A 25879-nucleotide genomic window follows, 5' to 3' on the forward strand; every position below is an offset into this window, starting at 1 on the left:
GAAGTGAGAATGTAATGTTCTATACACGTTTATACGAGAAAACCACGGTAAAAAACTTTAATAAATTAACGTTAAACACTGTTATTATCAAGATTTCCCTTTTCATATATATATATATATATATATGTTTACAAAAGCCAAAATGAAAACTTAATAAAAATTAATAATATACAAGGTTGTTATGAATTTTCTCGCCGTACTTTTTATATATACATATGTAAACAACATCGCATTCTCTCTTTACTATCTTTGTTGTGTTTCTAGCACGTTGGGCCATATAGTATTCGCGTGTTTGGGCCACGCGCGCTTTTCAACGCTCGAGCATCAAAACAAAAAGAAAAATTGAAAGAAACGAGAGTGGAGGTTTCTCGGTAAGAGGACAATGCGAGTCGCGAACTAAATAGAATTGTAATTTTAAAAGTAATCGACAAATTTGTCAGTGTTGTTGTTTTTGTTTTTTTCTCTTTATACTCAGAGATTGTATATATTACTGTTATTATTATTATTAGCTTGTTGCACCACATCGGACGCTCATTACCGACAGGGAGTAATTCTCTAATGCTCGTATTCTGGCTTCCAGTGCTATGTGGCGTGTCCCTCGCTCATAAATCATCTTTTCCACGCTATCCAGCTCGGATCTAGGGACTCGGGCGTTGTCAGCATGCGTGTGCACGCGGCTTGGCGCCGCTGTTTCTTCTGATCCTTCCGACAGGACCCTTCCAAACACTTATCTCACCCACAATTTTTCCATAATTCAACCCCCATTCGTCACCACCCCTTATTATTCCTCACTGATTTTTTCAAACTCTCTCTCTATATAAATATATATTTTTTATACATAGTTTCTTCATGACTCTCTGTCGAATTCGTGCTTCATCATTGGTATCGATGTATCTTCTCCGATCCTTGCACGATAAATTTTAATAATTTCTTTTCATACACGTTTCTCACTACAAAAAGATAAAATATTTTTTGTTATTCATTCAAAAACTCGCATCTTCAAAAATAATTCAGTTCTCGTTCTGCACCACTTATTATTCCTCAGAGTTGAATTGTTTAATCCTGTAATTTTGTTACCGAATTCATGGCTTACGATTGGCTCGATAGGAAAGTAAGGATTGGTAGCGACGAAACAAGACAATTATTAGGGGTTTGAGAGCACCGTTTGTCGGATCTTTACGCTGCGGTTGAGGGGAAGCTGCGGCAGCTAAGTGTACGTTAGGTGGAAATTCTCTGGCATAGGCAGAAGTACGCTGGGAGTTACCTGGGAGAGGATAGGCCAGCCAGTCGAGTGAGATGGAAGTATGGAAGCGTTAGTTGGGTAAAAGGAGCGGTTCCAGACGCCTTACACTCGGAGAGAATACACGTACCTTTTCTCTCTCTCTCCCCCCCCCCTCCCCCCCCCCCCGCTAGTTCCAAGAAAAATCATTTTCATCAACATTCGTCCACAATGGCCCTGTGTGTTCCCCATTGCTGCTTCACTGGTGCAATAACTTGCAGTGGGAAACATGTACTTTTTTCTCGCTTCGACTTGTTCGAGTGTCAACCTTCTCTCTATTTTTTAGAAATACGATTCGCTTATTTTTGACAAAAATTTAACTTATATATTCCACGATTATGCGAATAATTATTAACACCATCAGAGATAGGCCGAATTGACGCTTAACTGCACCGGGCCTTTGTGGAGGAAATTAGTACATAAAAATATATGAAAAACGGTGGAGAAGTTTCTGGACCGCCGTAAAAGCAGATGGCACACCGGCCTGTAATATTGCATCGTGCTTTATAACACATTGAAAATTTTTCGTGGCGTCATCGCGTATACACGTATAAATATACAGGGTGTGTCCGATATTCAATTGTGTTTTAGTTTGAAAATTCTAAATTGGAGAGATTACAATTTTTTATTTTGGTATGAAGGAAAAAATTTTCTCGATTTTAAAAGTACGGAGAGAGTATTGGTTAATATTTATGAAAAAAGGCTTGAAAGAATAAAATAAAAAAATTGTTTGGTAATGGGGAAATATGTGATTGATAATGATTAATCTTGATTAAATTAATCAGAATTTTCTTTAATCAAGAACATTGAAAAATAATTAAAGAAGTTGATCTTTTCAAGAGGAGAAAAAAGAATTGAGTGTTTAATTAATAAATGCAAAACGATGATCGGATGACTGTACCAAAGCCTCGAATCACAAAGTCTTAAAATTGCAAATAATTCGCTAATTTGATCAAAAACCGAAATTATATCAATTTTAGACTAATACACTATGAATTTTAAGCAATTAGCACAATTTGAGAAATTCGCTGCGTAATTATTATAACGTGTATTAATTGGTGATAGTGAAATATTAATTAACCGTGGGGTGCAATTAGGTGGCTCGATTGTTGCGCGTTTAAAATTGACGGTCAAATTTGGGAGGAACTTTGTTTTTTTTCAAGGAGAATAATATAAGGTTGATCTCGGAGTGGCTCGGTGGTGGGGGAAGTCTAGAAATTAGCGATAAGTGGAAGTAGTCCAAAAGAGAAGATCCTGGGCTCGTTAGAATCGAACAAAACTTCCACGTGCTTTCTCCATACTTTCTCGACTTGGTCTCTCCACACTCCGATGTCTACTACCTTTCCCAATCTGCCATATCATAGTACAAATAGATAGATTTGCTTCTGTCTTACCTACGATTGCCTATTGATCGACCACTTTGACCATAATTACCCTTTCTCTATATACTTTCTTCACTCTCACACCTCAAAATCTTATAAAATATCCCTCTTTACCAATTTTCACTTACCCCAAGAGTCTTCGGTCAAAATTTGACTTTGTAATATTTACAAAATTTTATGAACAATTGTTTCTTGAAAATAACGATAAAAAAAATAGAGATCAATGATTTGAACCCACGATACGTTTCTTTCTTATATACGACACGTGATTTACACGTTCCTGATAATGAGATCCAACATTCTTTTTATTAATGAATCGTTTAATTATGTTGAATTATTATTCTGACTTAATAATTATATAAAAAAAAAGTAGAATAACATTTCGCAAGGATTTGAATTCACGATACATTCCATCCTTATATACGACACGTGATGTACGCATTTCCTTGGCGTACAATATTTATCCACGTTCCTGATAATGGAACGTTAATAAATTTTTATCCGTACAACGTTCAAGTACTATCTCTCGTACCTCTACTGCCACATGAGATAGTACGAAATATTTTTATATTATAGCGCTATTATAGATAATGTTCTAGGTAAAACAGTGCATGGAAACTCGGAGAGTTTCCATTTTTCCACGGAATATCACGATTAAAGTTGTAATTTGGAGAACGAAAGGAATTTAATTATAAATATATCACATATATCGAATCGATGGTACTGGCCTAAACTCGTTAAGTACGAAATATGTCGATGGAAGGGAGGGGGAAGCTGAGTTATCTGAAATAATTATAACGACTTTTTAGGTTGACAAAATTTAATTACGGTAAAATTGAATAAGCTCGCGTGTGAAACACGTAGACACATTAGCAATATAGTAATTACGTTAATTTGGCGAGTTTTTGCGCGGGCAAGCATCTACCGATAGAACATATAGCGCACGATAAATATGAATACAGAAAAAAAAGTCTAAAAATTAATGCCAAGAGCGAGAAAGATAGGAAAGGAGGTGCAAATTTTTGTTCATGTTGCAAAGTTTGATTCGACAGGTATGGCATGGGAAAATGGTGTGTATTATTGGACTAAGAGAGAAAAGGGGAGGGGGGAGTTGAAAAAACGACGGAGTGACTAACGGACGATTGGACGAAGGTAGGAAAAGTGGAGGAGAAGGAATGTTTATACGTGTATATATATATATATATATATATATATATAAAAGTATAGCTCGTGCTGGAAGTTATAGAGGAAGGTTGAGAACCGTCATGGGAGCCTGGGTAATAAAATGAGGGCCCCTGCCCTCCCCCGGGGGTGGGGCCCCCTCGATAACCCATATTGTACCCCCCCATTCCCCCCCCCCCCCTATAGCCCCTTCTCGCCGCCGCCCCTGGCCGTATATACTCCGATCACCCGATTCAGTTTTGTCCAAGCCAACCCAGCCAGAGACAATCTCCCGTACTTTTATCTCGGCCTCTTAGCGACTTCCGAAATTTGCCAAAAATGGTGTGCCTGATCCTCGCAATTTTGCCGATTTTTCCATATATCACACATCCCCTTAAGATTTCTCCTTCGAGACGAAAGTGATTTTTCTGGGAAAATGGAGAGGTGGAGCGCGCTGACAATACTTTCCCGGCGGCGTATATACACGATCATATACCACCCCTAGTCTCCCCACACCCCCCTAACAACAGTAGGGTGGTACAGTCCCGGCCAGAAGTCGGCGTCAACCCCGGGTACACTCCGCGCCAAAAGTTTTCGAGCATCCTCTCGCTTATATCTCTTATCGAGCTTAAAACTCGCGCATCTTGCTGCTTCTGCCTCGGTAAATAGAGACCTCGTCAGTGCTGACTGGGGATACTTGCAAATCTTTGCACGATTTACTTTTATCTTTAAACTTTACAACTTTTGTCGCCGAGTTATCTCCTTCTCGACTCCCACGGAGCAACGAAATCCTGTAAAAAGTTCATTTGCTTGATTTTACCGGTTCTTGTCGCACGTGTTGGATTAATCATGTAAATTTCTCTTTGGATTTTGAATTTTGACAATTCGGCTTAATTTCGAGAGCAAACTGCAGCTGGAGGAGGGAGAGTGGGACGGCGCGGAGCAAAATGCAAATAGAGAGAAAAAGAGAGGAGGAGTAGGGGGGAGGGGGGGAGGGCGGAGGGGTATGGCTGCCGGAGGATAGGGCAGGGGGGAAAGGGGTGGAGAGAGAGTCAGCGTGGACCAAAAAGGAAAAAGGAAAAGGAGGAAGGAAAAAATTGTCGAAAGTGGGGAAGGGGAGGACTGCTCGATAGAGAGAGAGAGAGAGAGAGATACAAAGTTGGAAAGGGGTAGGAGGGGTGAAATTCGCTGTGCCTTCATTGGACGATGCCTGGTTAGAGAGAAAAAGAAAGTTACTGTATGTGTATGTGTGTGAGAGCGTGTATTAGATAGAGAGAGAGAGAGAGAGAAAGGAAAAGGACAGATGAGTAACATTGTTTCGCGTGCTGGTAGAGAAAAGACTAATGAAAATCAACGAAAAATCAGTCCTAACCCTTGCTAGAGCACAATTTACACTAACGGGATAAGATATTAAAAATCCCCGCCTTCTCATTCTCTCTCGAAAATTTTCAATAGTCGACTATTAAATCAATCATGAAATTTCAAAATTTAATCACACCCTTTTTTGCCCGTTTCGAAAATTTTTCTTTAATCAACGAAGCAGATATTCTATATTTTTTTCATCGATAATAAAACATGGAAAATTTCTACATTTTTTGAAAATTATGGTTAATGAAAAATGTTATAAAGCAAGTTTAATATTTCACACGCAGGCTGAACGGGGACTGGCACATAAAAACATTGAAAATTATACCGAATTCTTGGTCCGCCCCTGGCTGGAATGCCGGAATCGGACTGGAATTCGAGAGTCAGTGGCGCCGTACATTTTTTCCAGGACGATCCGAGTAAAAACTTTGGTGGCCGAGCACCTATCGCACGTCGCGACTCGCCTCAAACAAGCTTGAATTTTTAACACCCATCATTTCCCCTATTTTTTCTCTCTCCCCTCCCCCCCCCCCCCCCCCCTCCATCCAACTTGGTCACTCGCGCTTTGATTCGGGGGGTCGATCGAATTGAATTTAGCACTGGACGATAAAAATGGAAAGGCGCTACATTTTTATCGAGAATGTCATAAAGAAAATTGTTTCCGGTTTGGTTCCCATTCTGCTTCATCCTTCATCCCCCCCCCCCCCCCCCCTTTGCACTCCTTTTTTTCGTAACACTCGATACAAACGACGAACAGAGCCTTCTTGCACGAATCAACAATAATGCAAATCGAAAATAACTAATTTCTCCCTCGTCTCATCGAGTTTGATAAATTTTGCTAATTAAGATTAACGATTGATAACGCTAATCCAATAATGGTAGATAAATTACCAAAAATTACAATTACGAGATTAAAATGCACATTTGTGTGCCTCAATGGAGTCTCTTGACTCCAACGTTCTTCGAAACTTGGAATAAAGCGATTTTAGACGAGTTTTTCGTTGCTTCGTTTGCCGAATGAGTCGATGGTAAGAAAAAGTAGCCAGTTTCTTCTTTATCGTGCCGAGTGAGATGGAATTTTAGTAATTAAAAATATAATTAATAATGCTAATCCTATAATGGCTGATAACTTACCAGAAATTATTTTCATGAGATTAAAATACACGTTTGTACATTGGATCGAATCTTTTGATCCCAGCGTTATTCGAGACCTGGAACAAAGTGATTTTAGTCGAGTTGTTCGTTGGTTGCTTTTCAGAACGAGTGTAGTCGATGCTGGAAAAAATTGTTCATTTTGCGAGTGTAAACATTGCAGAATGAAAGGAAATAAGAGGAAGCAATGAATTTTCATGATGCAGTCGTTGATGAATATAAGAAACAAATTATTCCGTCTGCCAACCATTCTTTTTCAACCCCCCCCCCCCTTCTCTTATTCCATTTCATTTGCCTCTTCCCATAATACCCGATGTAAAAATAAAAAGTTCGTTCTTCGCAAAATTGTCAAAGTGATGTTAAAACAAAACCAACCAGTATCTTCCTCGTATTATCAAATTAGATAAAGTTCAATAATTAATGCTGATAATCGAATTACTAAAATCCCATAATAATTAACTAATTACAAAAAATTACTACACAACGATATTAAAATACATTATCATACTTTCCATCGAATCTTTAGAATCCAAAAGTTGTTCGAAATTTGAAAGGATAAAAATGATTGAAATTGTTCATTGGATTCTCTTCACAACGAATCGACGGTAAGAAAAATTGTTAATTTTACGAGAGAAAAGTTTGGAAAACGAAGGGAAATCAGAGGAGAGAAGATGTGAATTTTGAGAGGAGAGAAAATGGTTGATGAATAGGAGAAAAGAATTATTCGGTTTGGCTCCCTTCCTGAATCCTAGGTAGTATCATTGAGCTTCCCCGCTGCATTGATCCTTGCACGTTTATTGATTATTCCAATCCTATGCTGTAGCCACGCAGCTAGCAGAAAAGCCGAACCAACTTTTCACCAATCGATTTTCGAAGGCCGTAAATTCTGTACAGTCGTGCGCACAGCTGAAATCGTCAATTCTAAATTGATTCTGGGCGAGAGATATCGTCGAATAATGAAAATCCCCGATTTCAACGTCTTTCTCTCTTTCCATATTACACTTTTTCTTTCTCACTTGCTTGTTTTCACACACATTCTCGCTTCTTCTCAATGCAATTTGTCGACAAACATTGTACTACCAATCGAATATCACTCGTGAACATAACGATAAATTTTTCATCAATGTAATAATATTTTTAAGCAAATCTTTGTTTAAAGATACAATAACATAGAAATTTAGCAACATTCGTGAGCAAAACACGTGTCGATGAACCTAGCTTGTTTATGTAAACACTTTTAATGTTTTTTTAACAAAAACAATTTTTCTCGATGCAAATGGTTGATTCAACACGATTGTGTGAATCGAATCTCACGTGTAAACGTAACGGTAAATTTCAGATCGATAATAATATTCGCTAAAGAAAGCTTTGTATCGATATACAATAATACAAAAGCTTTTGAAATTACGCGATTTATCACCATTCGCAAGTACAACACACGTACACGAATCCAGCTTGTTTATATACAAGCGTTAATTTTTTTTTCTATTTACCAGAGTCAATTTGTTTATTGGAGATTGCAGTTTGTTTACTCGTTTATTTAAATCAAACGATCAACCATGAAAAACACGAAACTATGCAAAAGTAATCTCGTTGTGTTTGTGTTTACAAATAAACTCTTTGTACGCGAAAGAAATTCAACGAATTCTAATTAGTTGCGAAAAAATTTGATTTTCATAAATAGCTGATGAACGACACTTAAATAGGTGGTTAAATTGTGTACATAGGTGATAAGGTAGCAGAAGAAATTTTAGGCTAACAGAGTTTTGATTCGTAGTGGAGTAGTTTGGCCTATTTCGAAAGATTCGTTTTCTCGCAGTTGCTGCCAGAAATATCAATCGGTGCGCGCGGGAGTGGCAACAGTTTGCTTGATCTGGCACCGACCAGCTTACGTCCGAAATAAATCTTCGCAAAATCAAATCGGAATCCGTCCCGGAAAGCAGCATTATCTATGTATACCTACTAGTTTAGCACCAACTTGTAGGCGGTGCACCATTCTTCAAAACAAATTCTATCTCGTTAACTCGGTTAACTCACCACTGATGCACCTAATTTAAAATTTCACGCGAAATTAATCCTCCACATGTTGGATCCCGAGTCACCCGATTACCAAGACAAATACCGATACAATCTTGATGAAACGTAAAGATAAATCGACGAACCTGACCGTTCGGAGATTGCGATCAATGATCTTAGATCTTGAAATGCTGGTCAACGCGATTGGATTTTAGGTGGTATTCCGAGGGCATGGTTCGATTTATGGGTGGAGGGGGTAAGAAGGAAGGAAAGAATGAGGGAGAGGGGGGTGGGAGGTTGTAGATATTGCTGGTAGGAGTGAGACTAAGAAATAGTAGCGTGATAAGCAATGTGCACCAGCAATAGTCGATAACAGCGACTGCAACAGCGACTAATATGCTGTTGCTGATTGCTGGTGGAAAAATAATAATAATGCGTCTGGAAGAAGACAAAAGTTAATATAGAAGATGACAGAACGTTCTGGAATTTGCTGATAGCAGTGAATTTAAAATTCAGCAATAGAAGCAACGCACCAGCAACAGTCGATAACAGCGACTAATATGCTGTTGCTGATTGCTGGTGGGAAAATAATAATAAGTGTCTGGAAGGAGACAAAAGTTAACGTAGAAAATGACAGAGCGTTCTGGAATTTGCTGGTAGCAATAAATTTAAAATTCAGCAACAAGAGAAGCAATGCACCAGCAACGGTCATTAATGATAAGTGCATTGAATACGATAAAAATAATAAAGGAAATGACACAGAGCATTCTAGAAATTTCTAGTAACAGCGAAATTAAGAAGTAGCAACAAGAAAATGAAATTATCAGCAACAGTAAACGAACGAAAACAATAATAACGCGAGCAAAAAAATAAGACAGCACAATTGCTGATCACTGTATAGGAAAACAATAATAAGAGGTTGGAGGTGGAAAGGAAAATAAAGAAAAAATAGAGAAAGAAGAAAGAAATGAAGAACGAGCGAGAGAATAGCAACGTTCGTAGTGTATGCAAGAAAAGACTAAAAGACAGCGCAGTTGCTGATTACCGCGCGGGAAAATAATAATAAGAGGGTGGAAGTGGTGGTGCTAGGATGCATAATTGAATGAAAACGCGGTGAACAGAGGCAACGGGGTGTAACTCTCTCTCTCTCTCTCTCTCTTTCTTTCCCATCGGGAGGGGGTGGAATGCTATAATTTCAAGCCAGACAGTCATGTGTTATTCAGCGCCTAGTACAGACCCTCCCCCCCCCCCCCTCCTCCCGATTTCAACCCCTCGCCGGTCGACCCGATCGTCCTTCGACCCTCGCTTCCCCTCACATTTTTCCCTCGATTCTCTCTTCACCCACCACTACGCAACCTCTCCTGGTCGAACCTCCGCCTCCTCCTCCTCCTCCTCCTCCAGATATTATCGTCATCGTGATCCTGTCCACGCGAGAACAAGATGACCTCGTTACAAAGACCAACCGACAAAAGGTCACAGCCACAGGAAACCAGCATAACGGTACATGCAAACTCGCGTATTCCGCATCGTACCTCTCTAAAATAATCCTACTTTTTTCTTCTCTTCCTCTTAGCTCCTCTCCAGAGACATATACAGGGTGACGCTGAAAGATAATGAAGTGGTTTTTTCAGATTTTTTTTTTGAATTTTTTAGGGGTGGTTCACCCATTTCTAGGGTTTTTTTTATATTCAACACAATGATAAATAATCGCAAAATATATATTAACGTATTCAAAGATTTACGAAAGAAATCTGAAAATTAATTGTGTAATTTAGTGTTAGGTCACTCTGTATAAGTAATATTAAGCAACAGTAATTTATTTTAAGATTAGTTTTGCAATTCGATCGATCAATGACTAATGAAAATTTTCGATGAAAGTTTTTTGTTTTAAGAATTTTTAGGAGTAATCCACTCCTTTCCAAGGGTTAATTTGACATAATCAACAGTGGCAAAAAATACCCTTAAAGTATATATTAACATATTCAAATATTTTTCTAAACAAACAAAAATATTAATTTGTTCATTTATCATTAGGGGACCTTGTATAATCAATACGAAGCAATAGTAATTAATTTTAAGATTATTTTTGCAATTAGATTGATCAATAATTAATGCAAAATTTCGATTGAATAATTACAGGAAAGCGATAATCTTTGGTGGGACGCATTCGCGAACGAGTTTTTCGAGGACGACGCCACTCTCACCCTCACGTTCTGCCTGGAGGATGGACCCAAGAGATACAGTGAGTATTTTTATCACATTTTTACGAAACCAACTCCTCCGACGCAATTTTCAACAATTTTCACCGCGACCGCCATTAAACGTTAGTTTTCGTGCAAATCGTTCTTTACGACAGTGTATAGTACTTAAACGCGGTATGGACAGACATTACGCATAATCACGTGGTTCAGCCTCCAAGGAGTAATTTTGGAGGAGAATTCTGCTACAGTAGCTACATTTTAATGTCTTTTCCCTAGTCTTGCAAAAGGAGGAATAAATAGCGAGTACGTTCCTTAAACAGACGTGCAAAAAGCTGGAGAACGAGATAAATACTTTTCGCGTTAGAAAAATAAAGAAAAAACACTCTGTTAACACTCCCATCGTTATCTCTGGATCACTGATCGATTTTAGTTTCTGGAAAACACTTATCTTTGCTATTTTATTCGCTCGAGGATTTTTGCTAATTAATTTGTTTTTTTGCAGCGATAGGAAGGACGTTAATACCCAGGTACTTCCGCTCGATATTCGAGGGCGGAGTGACGGAACTTTACTACAATATGAAACACCCAAAGGAATCGTTTCATACGACCAGTATAACGCTGGACTGCGAACATTGCGTCATGGTCACGCATCACAGAAGACCAATGTACGCTAAGGTGAGGAACCAATCGTTATTTGTATTTATGAGACCTGATAAGACAGAATGCTTTGAGATAATAAACAATTTTGCAAATATTCTCTTACAGAATATTGCGTGTGGAAAGGAATAACGAGTGTAGAATAATCTGAGAAAAAAAACAATTTTTTTAAAACTATTTTTTGTCTTATCAAGATAATAATATTGCACGAATGTAAATTGATTGTTAAAAGAATGTATCTTAATTGTTTTGCTAATGAAATTGTGATTTTACAGGTGTGTACCGAGGGTAGGTTAATATTGGAGTTCACTTTCGACGACCTCATGAGGATAAAGTCGTGGCACATGTCGGTGAGGTCGCATCGAGAACTCGTACCGAGGTCGATGGTTGGGGGAATGCAGCAGGACCCAACGGTGCTTGAACAGTTGAGCAAAAACATTACCAGGCAGGGAATCACCAATTCCACCCTCAACTATCTTAGGGTGAGTTTTTTCGACTCGTTAGTCAAGTAGAATTTTCAAAAAGTACCATTATGGAGGGTGAGCCACGATTCATCGTCCTCTCACTCTCATATACGTACACCACTCATCCCACAAGTTTTTACCGGTTGCCTGTACTCTCTGTACCTCTCGTTAATTATTTACTTGCTGCTACGTTCACCATGCACGCTTTTGATTAAAATTGCGAAAAGTACAGGCAGCCAACAAACCTGGTGTTTGATTTTAATGGGGGTTGTGTATTTGGCTTTGTTTTTTTTTTTTTTTTTTTTTGGTATCTTTACTCATTGGTTTTGTATTTTTCAGCTATGTGTAATCTTGGAACCAATGCAAGAACTAATGTCGAGGCACAAGGCGTACGCAATGGCTCCACGTGATTGTCTGAATACGACTTTGTTCCGAAAATGGCAGCTGATGTGTGCCCCGCCGGGTAAGAGAGGTAGAAGAACAGTTGCTTTACATGAGAAGCACCAGCCAGTGGAGCAGAACGACCGGCCAATCTAATAAGCCAACGGCTTTTTTTCTTTCTTTTGTGCCTTTCGCGTTATCAGAAACAATGTTAAATAGATGTCACATAAAGTAGTTTCAAAAGTTTTGATTCCAGAAGCTTCCTATTGCTTCAATTTGTATTTTTCACTCTCTCGATCCTAATCCTAATTTAAATGCTTCTCTCGCCCAAAGTTCATTGACCTCTGGAATCAAATAAAATTCTCTGTGCAAAATACGTGTTTTATTACAAAGCGTGTTTCTCTGTAAAGATCCTAAGGGAGGATATCGATTAAGTAGTTTTCTAGATATTAAAATGTTTGATACGCGTGACGTATCTAATTCTGTCTGTTAATCGATGCATGCATGCTTGTTTGTGTGTGTCAGAGACCTTTGGTATTAAGAAAGGTCCACAGCTGGGTAGCGATCTTAGCTCTAAACGTAGCATAGAAAAATATATTAAGGATTTAGGCTCGAACAGTCTTATTAACGTCTGAACGATTCTTGCAGAGTCCCAGAGGCCAGCTAGTAAAAGAAGAAAGCGAAAGGGTAGCACTTCCGGTCCTGGTAACAACGCACCTCCTGCACCAAGTAAAAAGAGATCACCGGGGCCTAATTTTAATTTAGCATCCCAGGTAAGCCTCTGGTCCAGTTTGAATAAATATACGTGCAATGTTGATCAGTTACTAACGCCTGGCCACTTCTTTCAGGACGTGATGGTCGTTGGCGAGCCGTCTTTGATGGGTGGCGAATTCGGCGATGAGGATGAACGACTCATCACGAGACTGGAGAACACACAGTACGACGCAGCGAACAGTCTGGACCCTCATAGTCACGATACCTCGGGAGGCCCTCCTCCCCATTCTCATCAGTTCCATTCGGAGCCAACACCAGGCAATTCTTGGCCCCCTGACCGCGGTCCAGGCCCACCACAAGGAGGCCCTGGTAGTCAGGTAATGTCCAGAACATGGCATATACCTGAAAAACAATAATTAAAAGGTAAAGCTTCTGCTCCATGCAATTTCATTAACATGACAGTTTTAAAAAAATAAGCAACAATCAAACACTGCAGAGGACTCTCTTTACCTTTTAATTATAAACAAATTGCTCTGAAAAAACAAGTATTATTTTAAAATTAGTCGTAGAGAAATTAAAAGACGAGATTCTGAAGGAGACTTATTTTACCTTAATGGAGGAGAGTTGACAATAGCAGACCTTTTTAGGAAAAGAAGTTATAACGGAGCATCCGGTGCGACGTGTTACAGGGAGTCCAGGGTACGCAAAGTGGCGGTACGACGGGTGTACAGGGATCACAGGACGCCAGTCAGCAGCAGCAAGACAAGAAGAGCCCCGCGGTGAGCCAGTGAGGCCAGGAGTCCCCGCGCCCCCCCACCAGGGGGCGACGGGGGCGCAGGCCCAAGAACGTGGCTCCCTAGCGGGGCGAGAATCCTCTTAGCCTCCCCAGCTCTTACCTGGCCTCACCCGGTTCAACGGCCAGCAGGTTCTCCAACATAGGCGTACTTCCACTGGCCACTGGTCACCATGCTGACCCGAGTATCCAGCATCATCATCATCAGCAGCAGCATCCTCATCAATTGGCGCAGCTGCCCCCTGCCGCTGCAGCTGCTGCTGCTGCCGCTGCTGCCGCCTCCATGGGAATGGAAAGCGCCGATTCTTTGGTAGCAGTGGCTCACTATCAAGCGCAACAATTGCAGCGACAATTATTAGCCGAGCAGTCTGGTCCAGGCACGATGATGCTGCCACCTGCACCGTCTGCTCAGCCTACTGGTGGAGGCTTGACGCAGCCGCTGCAGCCAGGACAACAGGGCCAGCGACAGGGCCAGGACCCACTGCAGAGCTTGGTACAGCTCTTTTGCCTCCAGCAGATCGAGCATCTACTCGCTCAACACGGTCACAAGTGATCATCCACCTCCATTGTCTTCTCATCCCTCTTGTATCCCCCCTCCTTGATCAACACTCTGTATCTTTTTTATTATCAGCATCATCGTCTCTCGTCCCATCTTCCTCCCCCACCCTTCCCGAAGCTACCAAATCGCAGAGGATCGAGTGCAACGGTTAAAAGGACTTGGTAGCAGCTGGGCAAGCTTTGCCTCGAATCTCCAAGATTCTCGTCGATGTGATACAAAGTGCTCGGGAACCTCGTCGAATCCTTCATGTGACCTGAGAGATCGGATAACGTGCTGCTTGCGAAGGAGACTGTCATTTGCAACGTGTACGAGTGTATCTTCGTTACGTCATGTCACGTTTATCAACGGCACTGTCCTTTCCCACGTAGGACAGGGGAGGTGTGCACGGTGCCCTTGACTCTGCGGAGGACTCCGGAGAGCAACGCTCGACCGAGATCTACGAGAACTGGAATCTTCGTGGCACCGTGCGAGGATCGACCACATCCGTATCGAAGGTCGAGCAGTTAGCGTGTGATAAAACTTTATGTCAAAAATATATGATATAGCAATTATGTATAATGGAAGAGTGACTAAAGTGGAGGTGACACTTACCTCGAGACAAACGAATAAGCGATACACCATGCGCGGCAGAGACGATCGAGCGCTCTGGTGCGAGCTGTGAATGAATCTCTATCCGTCAACAGTATTGATATAATTAATAGATTAAATCTGTATAAATATATAAATATATATCTGTAATACACACGTATGCATATATATTTATATATTTTATATAAATATAAATATTGTAAGAGGTATAGCGTAAGTAAGAGGTATATCGTGGAAAGCGTGCGATGTGCGAGAAATTAGGTGGAATATACGGTACGACAGCGAAGAATGAAAGGGTGTGGATGAGAGTGCGAAAGAGGATGACCTTCGACTCAGAGATTGAACGCCAACGCACAGGCCCTCGACAAATATCCCAGGGACTCCTTTTTCTCTCTGTCATACAGCTTCTCTCTCATTTATTTTTCCATTTTCTTCTTATCATAAAAATTTGCACCTTTGCTCGATCACGAACATTTCGCACAACTTCTAAATTCGACGAAATTAGCGTGTCTTTGAGATAGTGCCGACGAATGTAGATGTTGCAGCGAATCCAAAAGTATACATTGTACATTTGGCGAATCAATTTAATCAGTGACGAAACTTTCATCGAAATTTCCCTGTTTTAATCAATTTATGAAAGCATATTTTTTATTCGATTAGGCGCATTACAAATTATTGCTGTTATTATTAATATTGTACAAAGTTCCTCATACGCTACGTTCGCGTACCGCATATGTTCCTTATTATTGCGTTTGTTCCTATTTTTATACTTTATTTTATCGAATTTAACGCTTCGTTTCACGTAAGCTCCAATCACGACGTAGTATGGATTGTAAAGGATGATTTAGCCACCATTCCCTCAACTATTTGTATACGTCACAATTTTTGTCGACTATTCTTTGAACTATTTTCGTCTCAATATTCAGTTTATTTTTTAACTTTTTGTATTGTGCTTTTAACAAGATCAACGCGATTTTTAACAATTGACGAACGTGAACATTAATGCAAATCATCCTTCTGTCGTAATTTTATTTTTCCGACATAAACAGTACTTTATTCACGTACCTTTTAACAAAATACCTGTACTATTCTCAAATGTAATCGTGGATTTCTTTTCGCACTCTTAAAGTAGCAACAAAAATTGTCAACATCTTACGATGGGCACGATCTCATTTTCCGTTAATAGTCTTACACGATTTAAAAATAGAAAAAAAATTCACGATGGGCCAGAAGATTTTCTTCGTGCGTTGCGGACACTGCTCTACCGTTGCAATACTCTGTACCTCTATAGATTATGAGATCCACTTCAATGTCATTCTTTGTGCAGTTTTATAGTCATTCAGCCACGTCGGAACATACTCCCAAAGTACATAGGCCTCTGCCTTCTCTAAGCCACGTTTCTTGCACTTTCTGCACTCGCGGGTGCACACCATGCAGTGCAGAACAGAATGTACCGAAATCGGCTGAGGGAAGAGCTTTGCTTGCAATCTTGCCATCAGTCTCAACTTTATGTATACAGTGCTGCGCAGGAGAAGCAAGAGCAAACAATTGTGTTCCGCCCGCAAAAAATTTCAATTGTAGTCCAAAGAGAGCGCGTTAAGCGAAAGATGACATTAGTGAAAGAGCTGAAGGGTAATATCCACGTACAGATAGTTCTGCGAACCGAATGACTTGGGAGCCGACGGATCGATACTCCCCCCGTTCGTTAAACTTTTTACACGTGGAGCACCAAAATTTCGCCATTTTAGCACACACGTCCATGAAAACTCTGCGCTTTAAGGCGGGAGATAGCGAGGGAGCGCGCGATGCATCGAAATCGTGCGAGAGAATAGGCTTTTAAATATGTACAAAATCATCACGGATACACGTACACGCATACATACCTAAACACGTACACAAGTGCATAAGAGAATCATCATGCAGTTGTACACACATCATCGCACTGTTTTCATTTTCGACGCCAGTTTTCAATGAAAAACAGGCTGGCAGGAACGCCTAATTATGCAGAGTTGCTAATCAATGCTTTATTATTATTATTGTAAACCAATATTCCAATTCAATTTTTCATCGTCTTCTCTCTTTCTCTCTCTGTCTCTCTGCAATAACGGTTTTCACTGGTGGTCCTGTTGTTCTCTTTTAATTCATGATGTATAAAATAAAGGGCAGACATACGAGGAAAGTGTAGCGTATATAGCATGAAGCGTACAGTGCCGAGAGCACACACGTGTAACTAATTGTTAAATGTGTGCCGAGCAAGCAGATGTATGCGTGAATCTACGCGCATCATACATACATGACATACACATACACATACTGAAATTACATTTATAAAAATCATGAATTAGTTAGATAAGTCACGCGTGAAGCCAGTACAGCCCCACGGCGTGAGTGTGTGCGAATTTTAGGGGAAAAGATTTTGCGTATATGATACCATTCGGTATGTTTGCGCGCGTGAGAGGGTTGAGAGAAAACTAGACGCGAGTGAGAACGAGATACGGGGGAAGGAACGATGCGTGCGTGTTTTGTGTGTGTGTGCGCGTGTCTGTAAGAGTGGAGAGCAAGCAGAAGAAAATGCGAGAAAATTTTCGACATGAGCATGCAGTGGGTTCTAGGATAAATTTATTGACAAATGTTGTATATTATTACGAATTATAATGACACTATTATAATTAATTAATTATTATACCCTATAAAATAATGTGAATTGAATTTAAACGACAGGCATACGTGAAACGATGAGTGATAGGAAACAATTTTTGAATCGTTGAAAAAAAGCATATGCAGAACTGGAAGAGAAAAAATAGCTTACTTTCAAGTTACAATAAAACAATCAAGTCGAGAAAGCAAACTCTATGCCGTATAATATATAAATCCGTATTTAAAGTGGTCACATCGTCCAGCGAAAGTGCGTAGATCAATATTATATATTATTTTATGTCTTTTATAGATATTTGACAGTCTAATCTAAGCTTGGTAAATACCATTATTTACCTTGCAAGAGCTGTTATATATTTATATATTTTTTTCAATTAGACTTTCCAATGTATAATTGTAGAATGCGAAATTGTTTGAATTTTTTTAACAGAAATTTTGTACATTATTTTATAAGGTCTCATTTTATCTAATCGTACATCTGCCGGGCATATCATTATATTGCTGTTTGAAGTATTGAAAAATGCACTTTCGGCTATGCAAAGGGTAATCACAATATGACAAGGTGTCGTCCGGGTCGATTAAGCGCAAAACAGAACAAAGTTTTATAAATGCAAAACGAACATCAATTTGTTGTATAGATTACAGCATAACGTAGTTGAATTTACCATTCAATGTATGATATATTATAACATCAATCGTATCTACAACTACAATAACTGTAGTTTCTATTACAATAAATTTGTGTTGAATATATATACATATATATAGTTTTGTTCGTTTCCAATGATTTTCCTTTTTAATTTTGTTATGTGCGAAATGGTAATATTAGGCTATGTTTACAATTAATACTGTATTCCCCATTGGAAATGTGTCTTCGTTTCAAACTATAAGGGAAGTAAACGATAAATCGATCACGACGACTATTATTTGTCATTGAGCGGTTATGCCACTGGTCGTATCGTAATTTTCAGAAAGCTGCGTATTGTTGCGAGCATGTCGAATTAATCGATTCAATGCAATGAGCATTACATCTGTTTCTTTTTTTAAATAATGAAACGAGCGAAATACGTGGAATATTGTCAGTTGAAAATCTGTTGCTGTGACGTTTCAATGTTCGCGGTGCAATCTTTTTAAGAGTGAATGGTGAAAGGGGTTGGTGCAATCGAGTCTTTCCTCTTATGGACGATCATTCAGGGTACCTTTCAAAATCTTAAGGGGCAAAATCAATGTTAGATAAACGGGATACGACTGATCCCCACAGCAGTACTTAATTAACAGAAGAGTATTAACGCTCGACAAACATCTTAAATGGACGAAAAGTCATCATCCCATTGTTTATCAATTTTATTTTATACTCGATTAATGTAGAGATTTAATAATAGCTTAACGTTTGTCAATCGCACAGATCAAGACATTTAAGAAATTTTGCCCCTTGATTTCTTTAGAGGCCGTTGCCCACTTAACGTTCCACCAATCCTCAACTCGAGGCGCAGACTAGATAAGGAGATCGGTTCAAGGTGTTAAAGAAATATATTTAATCATCGTTTGTACATATTTATTTTCGAGATATATTTTCACGAAAGAGTTTCCACGTTGCTGGAATATTCGATTTGCGACAAGTTAGACTACGTCATAGATGCGCAACAGGAATTGCCGGAGATTCACGTGCGAAACAAATCTCTTTCAATCTTTTAGCTAGAGACTTCGAGTATTTATAAGGCGCACCATTTTTATCCTTTCAATGTGAAATTTGGTGCTGGGAGCGTTCGATAACTGCAACTTATTTCTTTGACTTCGTTTGTACACTTAAATGGAAATTTTTTGATCGAGGGTAGTATCAAGCAAACCGATGAATCGCAGCATTATGTCAAGTCCAGCGATTGTGTTGAAAGATTCAACAGCTGATTTGTCAGTAAAGGTCTTAAGTAAGATTTTGGCTCAGGGATAAGTGGGATTGTCAGACTTAAAAGCGTTACTTATGGCCTTCGAACTGTCACGAATTGTCGAAATAAGAGCGAGAAAGAAAAATCTGAATTATAATATATTGAGCCTGCTGAGCGCTAATGTTCTTGAGAGAGAAAGAGGGATGGTCTGTATGTGTGTGTGTGCGTGTATGAGAGAAAGAAAGAGAGATAGAAATTCTACTGCTGATGCAGTCTAAGACCGATCGGTGTTCTGCCCCGGAAATACCCAGTACATTAAGTTAAAGCAAAGCGAAAAATGGTACTCCAAATATAATTGTTGAGAGATGATCAACCCTGTGTATAATGGTAACGCGTAAATAGTAATTAACTTGTTGTAACGCGACAAGTAAACGGAGGTGAAGGCAGCTTATGAAAGTTCCAAATTCAGAGGATCGTTATATCCCTTTTTCTTTCTTATTATACTTTTTACTGTAATGACGATGTTCCTAATTCCAAGGTATTGGGTTTCTCTTCTGTACAGAGTTCTTTGTAAATGTCATCAGCTTGTGTTCGATCGTGTATTTTTCTTATGCATACGATCCAAGAGAGGAAGCACCCACCATCTCTTATGGTACCTCGTATTCCGAATTCTCTTGCGGTACTTGCGCTAGCGACGAATTCAATATACTTTTTCCTTGCGAAAGTCAGTATGATGGAAATTGTAGTACATACATATTATATGAGAAATTGTACATAAATAGTATGTATGCTGCGCGTGTTATTAATTATAACGTACTACTTAATTTCACTTTACGCGAGTACAGCGTCCTCTGAACTTGGTACCACGACCGTGCCTGTGGTCGGTGTAAGAAAACTAAAAAACAAAAAAACAACGGTTCCTCGATCATTACCATCGATCAGAATGGCGCCAACGCTACGGACCAGTCTTAAGCGACGAATGTGCACCGATAGTGTATAAAATAATAGCGAATTAGGAATGATTAATGCGATCAAGAATATTATTACACTTACCCTTTTAGTGGACATGGGCCATCTCGGTATATTATATTAATATACATTCAAAGTTGACCCATTGCCATGACCAATAAAGTAATACAAAAAAATTGTCATCTAATTACATTTTTACGCACTCCAAATTTTTATCCTCGTCATTTGTATTATAGCGGCATGTGTTTAAAGAAAAATCCACATTATATGTATGTAATCAAAATTGTAACTGAGAAAACGTTAATAAAAAAATGATATTCAATCGACTGGCACTTTATACCCTGGCTCACACAATGCTCTCATTGCAGTTATTTAAGCATTCCAAAGTATTTCATTTCTGTGGTACTGGGATGGTATAATTCTTATATCGTCATTATTGTACTACGTCTATATTATAGAACCTAAAAAAACTATTAAAATGATAATCAAACACTCTATCATCGAATAGACATATTTTTAAACAAATGATTGAAATGACTGTAGTTGTTTGCCATTTCCTATACACTTTATTCGTTTTTGAAGCTTTTTCTCTCTTGATGACGCAATGAAGCTATTTCGTTACGTCATCGCACTTTTAAAATACGGAAATGACGTAAGAGGATCAAATAGGAAATAGGTTATCATCTATTGTGTACATAGATAATTTTAAAAAATAACTCATGCCAGATAAGCTTACAATGATTAATATGTATTATCAGATTTAAGAATTATTATGATTTTTTAAGAAAGCAGGATTTTCCCTCATTTTCTCCCCAAAGGTAACAATCGAGAAACGAAATCTTGTTTATATCCATAGGCCATAGAACATTCGGGATGGTTCACGAGTCACGAGAAGCTCAGAGGTTGCGAACGTTTTCCATTGGTTGAAATGATACGAGAAACGCGGTGATTGGTTGTCTACCCAATACCTATCCCTACCCTTCTTCAATGGTGGCCTCCTAAAGATAGCATGAAGTGCGCGCATAGTGTGCGCATTGAGAGTCTTTATAAAGTTGCATCACTACACGTGAAATTGCGGTCTTCTTGTTTCCGGCTATTTCTCTTCGTATTTCTACAAGAACGAGAAAATAAGCAAAATGTTGTCTGCAGCGAGACTGTTGAGCCGAAGCTGCACAGGAATTGGCAATGAAATTGCCAGAAAGCAACACTTTAGCACAGTTTTAAAAAATGTAAGTTTTAGGTGTTGGTCGCTGCCTCACCAACTTTGATCTTTAAGCGATTTTTGTCTCCCTTATAACATTTCCGTGATATGTTAGTGTTTGTTTACCATATCATTGCTATTCTTAATGTTATTATCCTATGCAATACTGAAATCATTATAAACATGGGCACTTCTTAATCAACGACCATTTTATGCCGGCACGTGTACGCATTTGATATATAGGAATATTCATTTATCTATTTATAATAGAATAATACCTATCATCCATAATTTGATGCAGAATAACGTTAGTATACAAGTAATGCTTTCTTCGTACGCTTTGCTCCAATATACTTTCAGGCTGCTGCTCCCACACTCGCTGTTCCCAATCGCTATAATACTGATGTGCATCAGTACAGATACAAGTAATTATTCATTGTATACTTATATGTATATATTTATAATTGAATTTACATTTATAATTAACAATTTCAATAGATCTGAAGGTGTCAAGGGTACAGTGATTGGAATTGATCTTGGTACAACATTCTCTTGTGTAGCTGTTATGGAAGGCAAACAAGCAAAAGTTATTGAAAATGCAGAAGGTTCTCGAACGACTCCATCCTATGTGGCTTTTTCTAAAGGTAGATAATGAAAAAAGGAAATTTGTTGTTTACTAATTTAATGTTTTTACAACAATTATAATTATTCTCAAATCCATAGATGGAGAAAGGCTAGTTGGTATGCCTGCTAAACGTCAGGCAGTTACCAATTCTGCCAATACATTCTATGCTACAAAACGTTTAATCGGAAGAAAGTATGAAGATCCTGAAGTAAAAAAGGATATGTAAGTAAAACATTATGCCTTTTATTATGATTTTAAACAGTGATGACAACAAGAGCTTATGTATTAACTCCGTTTCAGGAAAACAGTCTCTTATAAAATAGTGCGTGCCACGAATGGTGATGCGTGGGTACAGGGCTCTGATGGAAAGATGTATTCTCCTAGTCAAATAGGAGCTTTTGTTCTGATGAAAATGAAGGAGACGGCAGAGGCTTATTTAAGTACCTCTGTGAATAATGCTGTGATTACTGTACCTGCGTACTTTAATGATTCTCAAAGACAGGCCACAAAAGATGCTGGTCAGATTGCTGGTCTGAATGTATTACGTGTAATTAATGAGCCAACTGCAGCTGCTCTAGCTTATGGTATGGATAAGACTGAGGATAAAATGTATGTTTTTTTGTATTTTATAATATCTTTTATCTTCACAACATTTGTTTAAATTTACTCCAATATCATATTATGTTTATATTTAGCATTGCTGTTTATGATTTGGGAGGTGGCACTTTTGATATTTCAATCTTAGAAATTCAGAAGGGTGTGTTTGAGGTAAAGTCAACAAATGGAGACACCTTCTTGGGAGGAGAAGATTTTGACAATGCTTTAGTGAACTATTTAGCCAAAGAATTTAAAAAAGATGTAAGTAAATGTATAATATTATATATATATATATATATATATATTATCTATTCAAGATTTTAAGTTAATTTACAATTTTACTATGATGTTTTATTTTTCGTCTCCTAATATTGCACTTATAGTTGTAATATCTGAGGAAATATATTTCTGAGTAATTACATTTTTTAGAGAAGATACTCAGAGTTATAATTTCTATATTTTATTATTAATACTATTTTTGTTTTAATATTGTAGCAAGGTATTGATGTAACAAAGGATGCTATGGCTATGCAAAGATTAAAGGAAGCAGCAGAAAAAGCTAAAATTGAATTATCCAGTTCTCTTCAAACTGACATCAATTTGCCTTACCTTACTATGGATGCTAGTGGGCCAAAACATTTGAATCTTAAACTAAGTCGTAGTAAATTTGAGAGTCTTGTTGCTGATCTCATTAAACGAACAGTTCAGCCTTGTCAGAAAGCATTATCAGATGCTGAAGTTGCAAAATCAGATATTGGTGAAGTTTTATTAGTTGGAGGTATGACAAGGGTACCGAAAGTTCAGCAAACAGTACAAGATATTTTTGGAAGGCAACCTTCGAAAGCTGTAAATCCAGATGAAGCTGTTGCTGTTGGTGCTGCAGTTCAGGGAGGAGTACTTGCTGGAGATGTGACTGATGTATTGCTTCTTGATGTCACTCCTCTTTCTTTAGGTATATATTATTAAAAAAACTTACTATTTTTCATAGGTTAATGTATAGTTCATGATGAATAGACTAATCTTCTCTCTGATCATAGTGAAGCCATTTTATTTTATTACTGAATATAATCCTGCTCCTTTAAGTGAGCTCCCAACAAACATTCTTATTCTAATACAAAGTATTTTTAATATAGGTATAGAAACGTTGGGCGGAGTTTTTACACGATTAATCTCCAGAAATACTACTATTCCTACCAAAAAAAGCCAAGTTTTCTCTACGGCAGCTGACGGTCAGACCCAAGTAGAAATTAAAGTGCATCAAGGTGAAAGAGAAATGGCAAGTGATAATAAACTTTTGGGACAATTCAGTCTTGTTGGAATTCCACCTGCACCTAGAGGGGTACCGCAAATTGAAGTCACATTTGATATTGATGCTAATGGAATTGTTCACGTTTCTGCTAGAGACAAGGGAACTGGCAAGGAACAACAAAGTAAGTTTGTATAGATGGATAATTGTTGCTTTTAATTATTACAACAAATATTTTACGTTCTTTACTTTATTACTTTTACTATTTATTACACTTTATTTTATTTCAGTTATAATCCAATCAAGTGGTGGACTTAGCAAGGACGAGATTGAAAATATGGTTAAGAATGCTCAACAATATGCTCAGCAAGATAGGGTTAAGAAAGACCGTGTAGAAGCCGTTAATCAAGCAGAGGGTATTATTCATGATACTGAATCTAAAATGGAAGAATTCAAGGCACAACTACCACAAGAAGAGGTATAATTTTAGTTCTTCTTTTATTATTACTGATCATTGTTATTATTCCAAAAATATAGCAGCAATTTCTTTTGATATTTTTAGTGCGATAAACTGAAAGAGCTCCTTAACAAAACGAAAGAAGTATTAACCAAGAAAGATGAGATGGACCCTGAAGAAATTAAAAAACAGACGAACGAATTGCAGCAAGCTAGCCTTAAACTATTCGAAATCGCCTACAAAAAAGTATGTATTTCAACGTAAAATAAATCAAGTATTACAATGTTGTAATTATATGGAATAATTTACAGATGGCCGCTGAGCGGGAAAGCTCCAATCAAGCCCCACCTACGTCAGAACAGGAACAGGGAGAGAAGAAAGAGGAGAAAAATTAAATTATTTATATAGTAAATTGAACAATTTATTGATCAGTAGTACGTTACAGTTATTTCTCACCATACGTGGGTTAAGAAAATAACATTTTTTGTACATGCCCAGTGTGATCTTAAACATGTATGGTGATAAAAAACAATACACAAAAAGCTATATACACAGTAATGTGCTATAAAGAGAAATATTTCATTCAAACTTGGCTTTCGTCTCATTAATCTTTTATAATTTGTACAGATTAACTAAATTTTTAAATAGTTCTATGTTATTCTTCGTAATGTTTAAACCATTCATAATTAGAGGCAAAAATTGAACTGCTTACATTCTTTTTGATATAAAATACTATGAGTTATGAATAAAAGCAGTTTCTATATTATTAAATGACGACGCAAAGCCAGTCTATCAACTATTGAAATGACATTCTTTTTATAACGCATGTACATTAATTCGATATATATTTTAATTAAACTGAAAGTCTGGTTGATGTTTTAAAAGAAAGGGTATGTAAATTGTGTACATATCGGACTGTATGTTGTAAAATTTTGCTGAAGATTCCTTTGATGCTTAGGCTATCTTAACAAGTTCAATTAACGCCACATACCTGCTGATTTCTATCTCAGTATAACTAAAATTTTTTCCTAATTAAAAGGTAAATATTAGAGTTATATTTCATATTAAATCTTTGTTTATTAATTGAATTTGTTATACAGCAAAACGATAAAATAGAAAACGTCACTATAAGCTTAGGAAATTATTGCTGAAAGTATGAATGTAAAAAAATGGAAGAGCGTGTAGAAGTATGACTAGTTTAGAGGTTTTTTTAAGTGTTGAAATCCAACATAATAGATCTTCAATAAGAAAATGTTACCTATTCATCATATGTAATTCATAAATGATTACCGAAATTTTTTACTTCAATTATTCCTACGCCGAATAATCCCATTATATGTTTACCGTTGTGTTATCCAATAAAACTTTAAAAGATAGAAAAAATCCTGAATTTTTATACATCTTTTTGTGATACTATGATTCAGTGTATTTCAATTAACTTATAAGATCTTTGAGTGGTGATGGTGAAGATATTTTTTTGTTTCTCCAGGATTAGAAGAGTATTTAACTTATTTGTTTACTTTCTTTCTTTCTG

General features: G+C 37.9%; 3 protein-coding genes across 6 annotated transcripts in view; all 3 read left to right on the plus strand.

Annotated features, from left to right (window-relative positions):
• The window catches only part of LOC136775920 (LIM domain-binding protein 2-like), a 52808-nt gene extending 39027 nt beyond the window's left edge, over window positions 1-13781 (plus strand). For 2 of the 4 annotated variants that reach the window (XM_066731118.1, XM_066731120.1), the window contains exons 3-9: window positions 10495-10597; window positions 11059-11231; window positions 11489-11695; window positions 12017-12149; window positions 12707-12831; window positions 12907-13149; window positions 13462-13781. In XM_066731118.1, the coding sequence (XP_066587215.1) occupies window positions 10495-10597; window positions 11059-11231; window positions 11489-11695; window positions 12017-12149; window positions 12707-12831; window positions 12907-13149; window positions 13462-13563 (1086 nt within the window). In that variant the 3' untranslated portion in view covers window positions 13564-13781. Of the gene's footprint in view, window positions 1-10494; window positions 10598-11058; window positions 11232-11488; window positions 11696-12016; window positions 12150-12706; window positions 12832-12906; window positions 13150-13419 lie in introns of all 4 variants that reach the window. The other 2 variants (XM_066731119.1, XM_066731122.1) reach the window with 2 other exon arrangements.
• LOC136775791 (uncharacterized) lies at window positions 13633-20541 on the plus strand (the record flags this gene model as incomplete). The annotated part of the gene is made up of 1 exon (XM_066730866.1): window positions 13633-20541. A coding segment is annotated over one exon (486 nt), but the record flags the coding sequence as incomplete, so codon positions are not given.
• A 704-nt stretch (window positions 20542-21245) lies between these two features.
• Hsc70-5 (Heat shock protein 70 cognate 5) lies at window positions 21246-25735 on the plus strand. The gene is made up of 11 exons (XM_066731117.1): window positions 21246-21448; window positions 21781-21845; window positions 21919-22064; window positions 22144-22267; window positions 22346-22654; window positions 22741-22903; window positions 23138-23594; window positions 23776-24072; window positions 24179-24366; window positions 24451-24591; window positions 24657-25735. The coding sequence occupies exons 1-11, from the start codon at window positions 21356-21358 to the stop codon at window positions 24738-24740; spliced, it is 2067 nt and encodes a 688-aa protein (XP_066587214.1). The 5' UTR covers window positions 21246-21355; the 3' UTR covers window positions 24741-25735.
• Window positions 25736-25879: the final 144 nt, after the last annotated feature.

The sequence above is a fragment of the Prorops nasuta genome, unplaced genomic scaffold (assembly GCF_024137725.1).
Source record: "Prorops nasuta isolate Cenicafe-Biocafe unplaced genomic scaffold, Cenicafe_Pnas_1.2 PNAS00008, whole genome shotgun sequence".
Taxonomy (NCBI): Eukaryota; Metazoa; Arthropoda; class Insecta; order Hymenoptera; family Bethylidae; genus Prorops; species Prorops nasuta.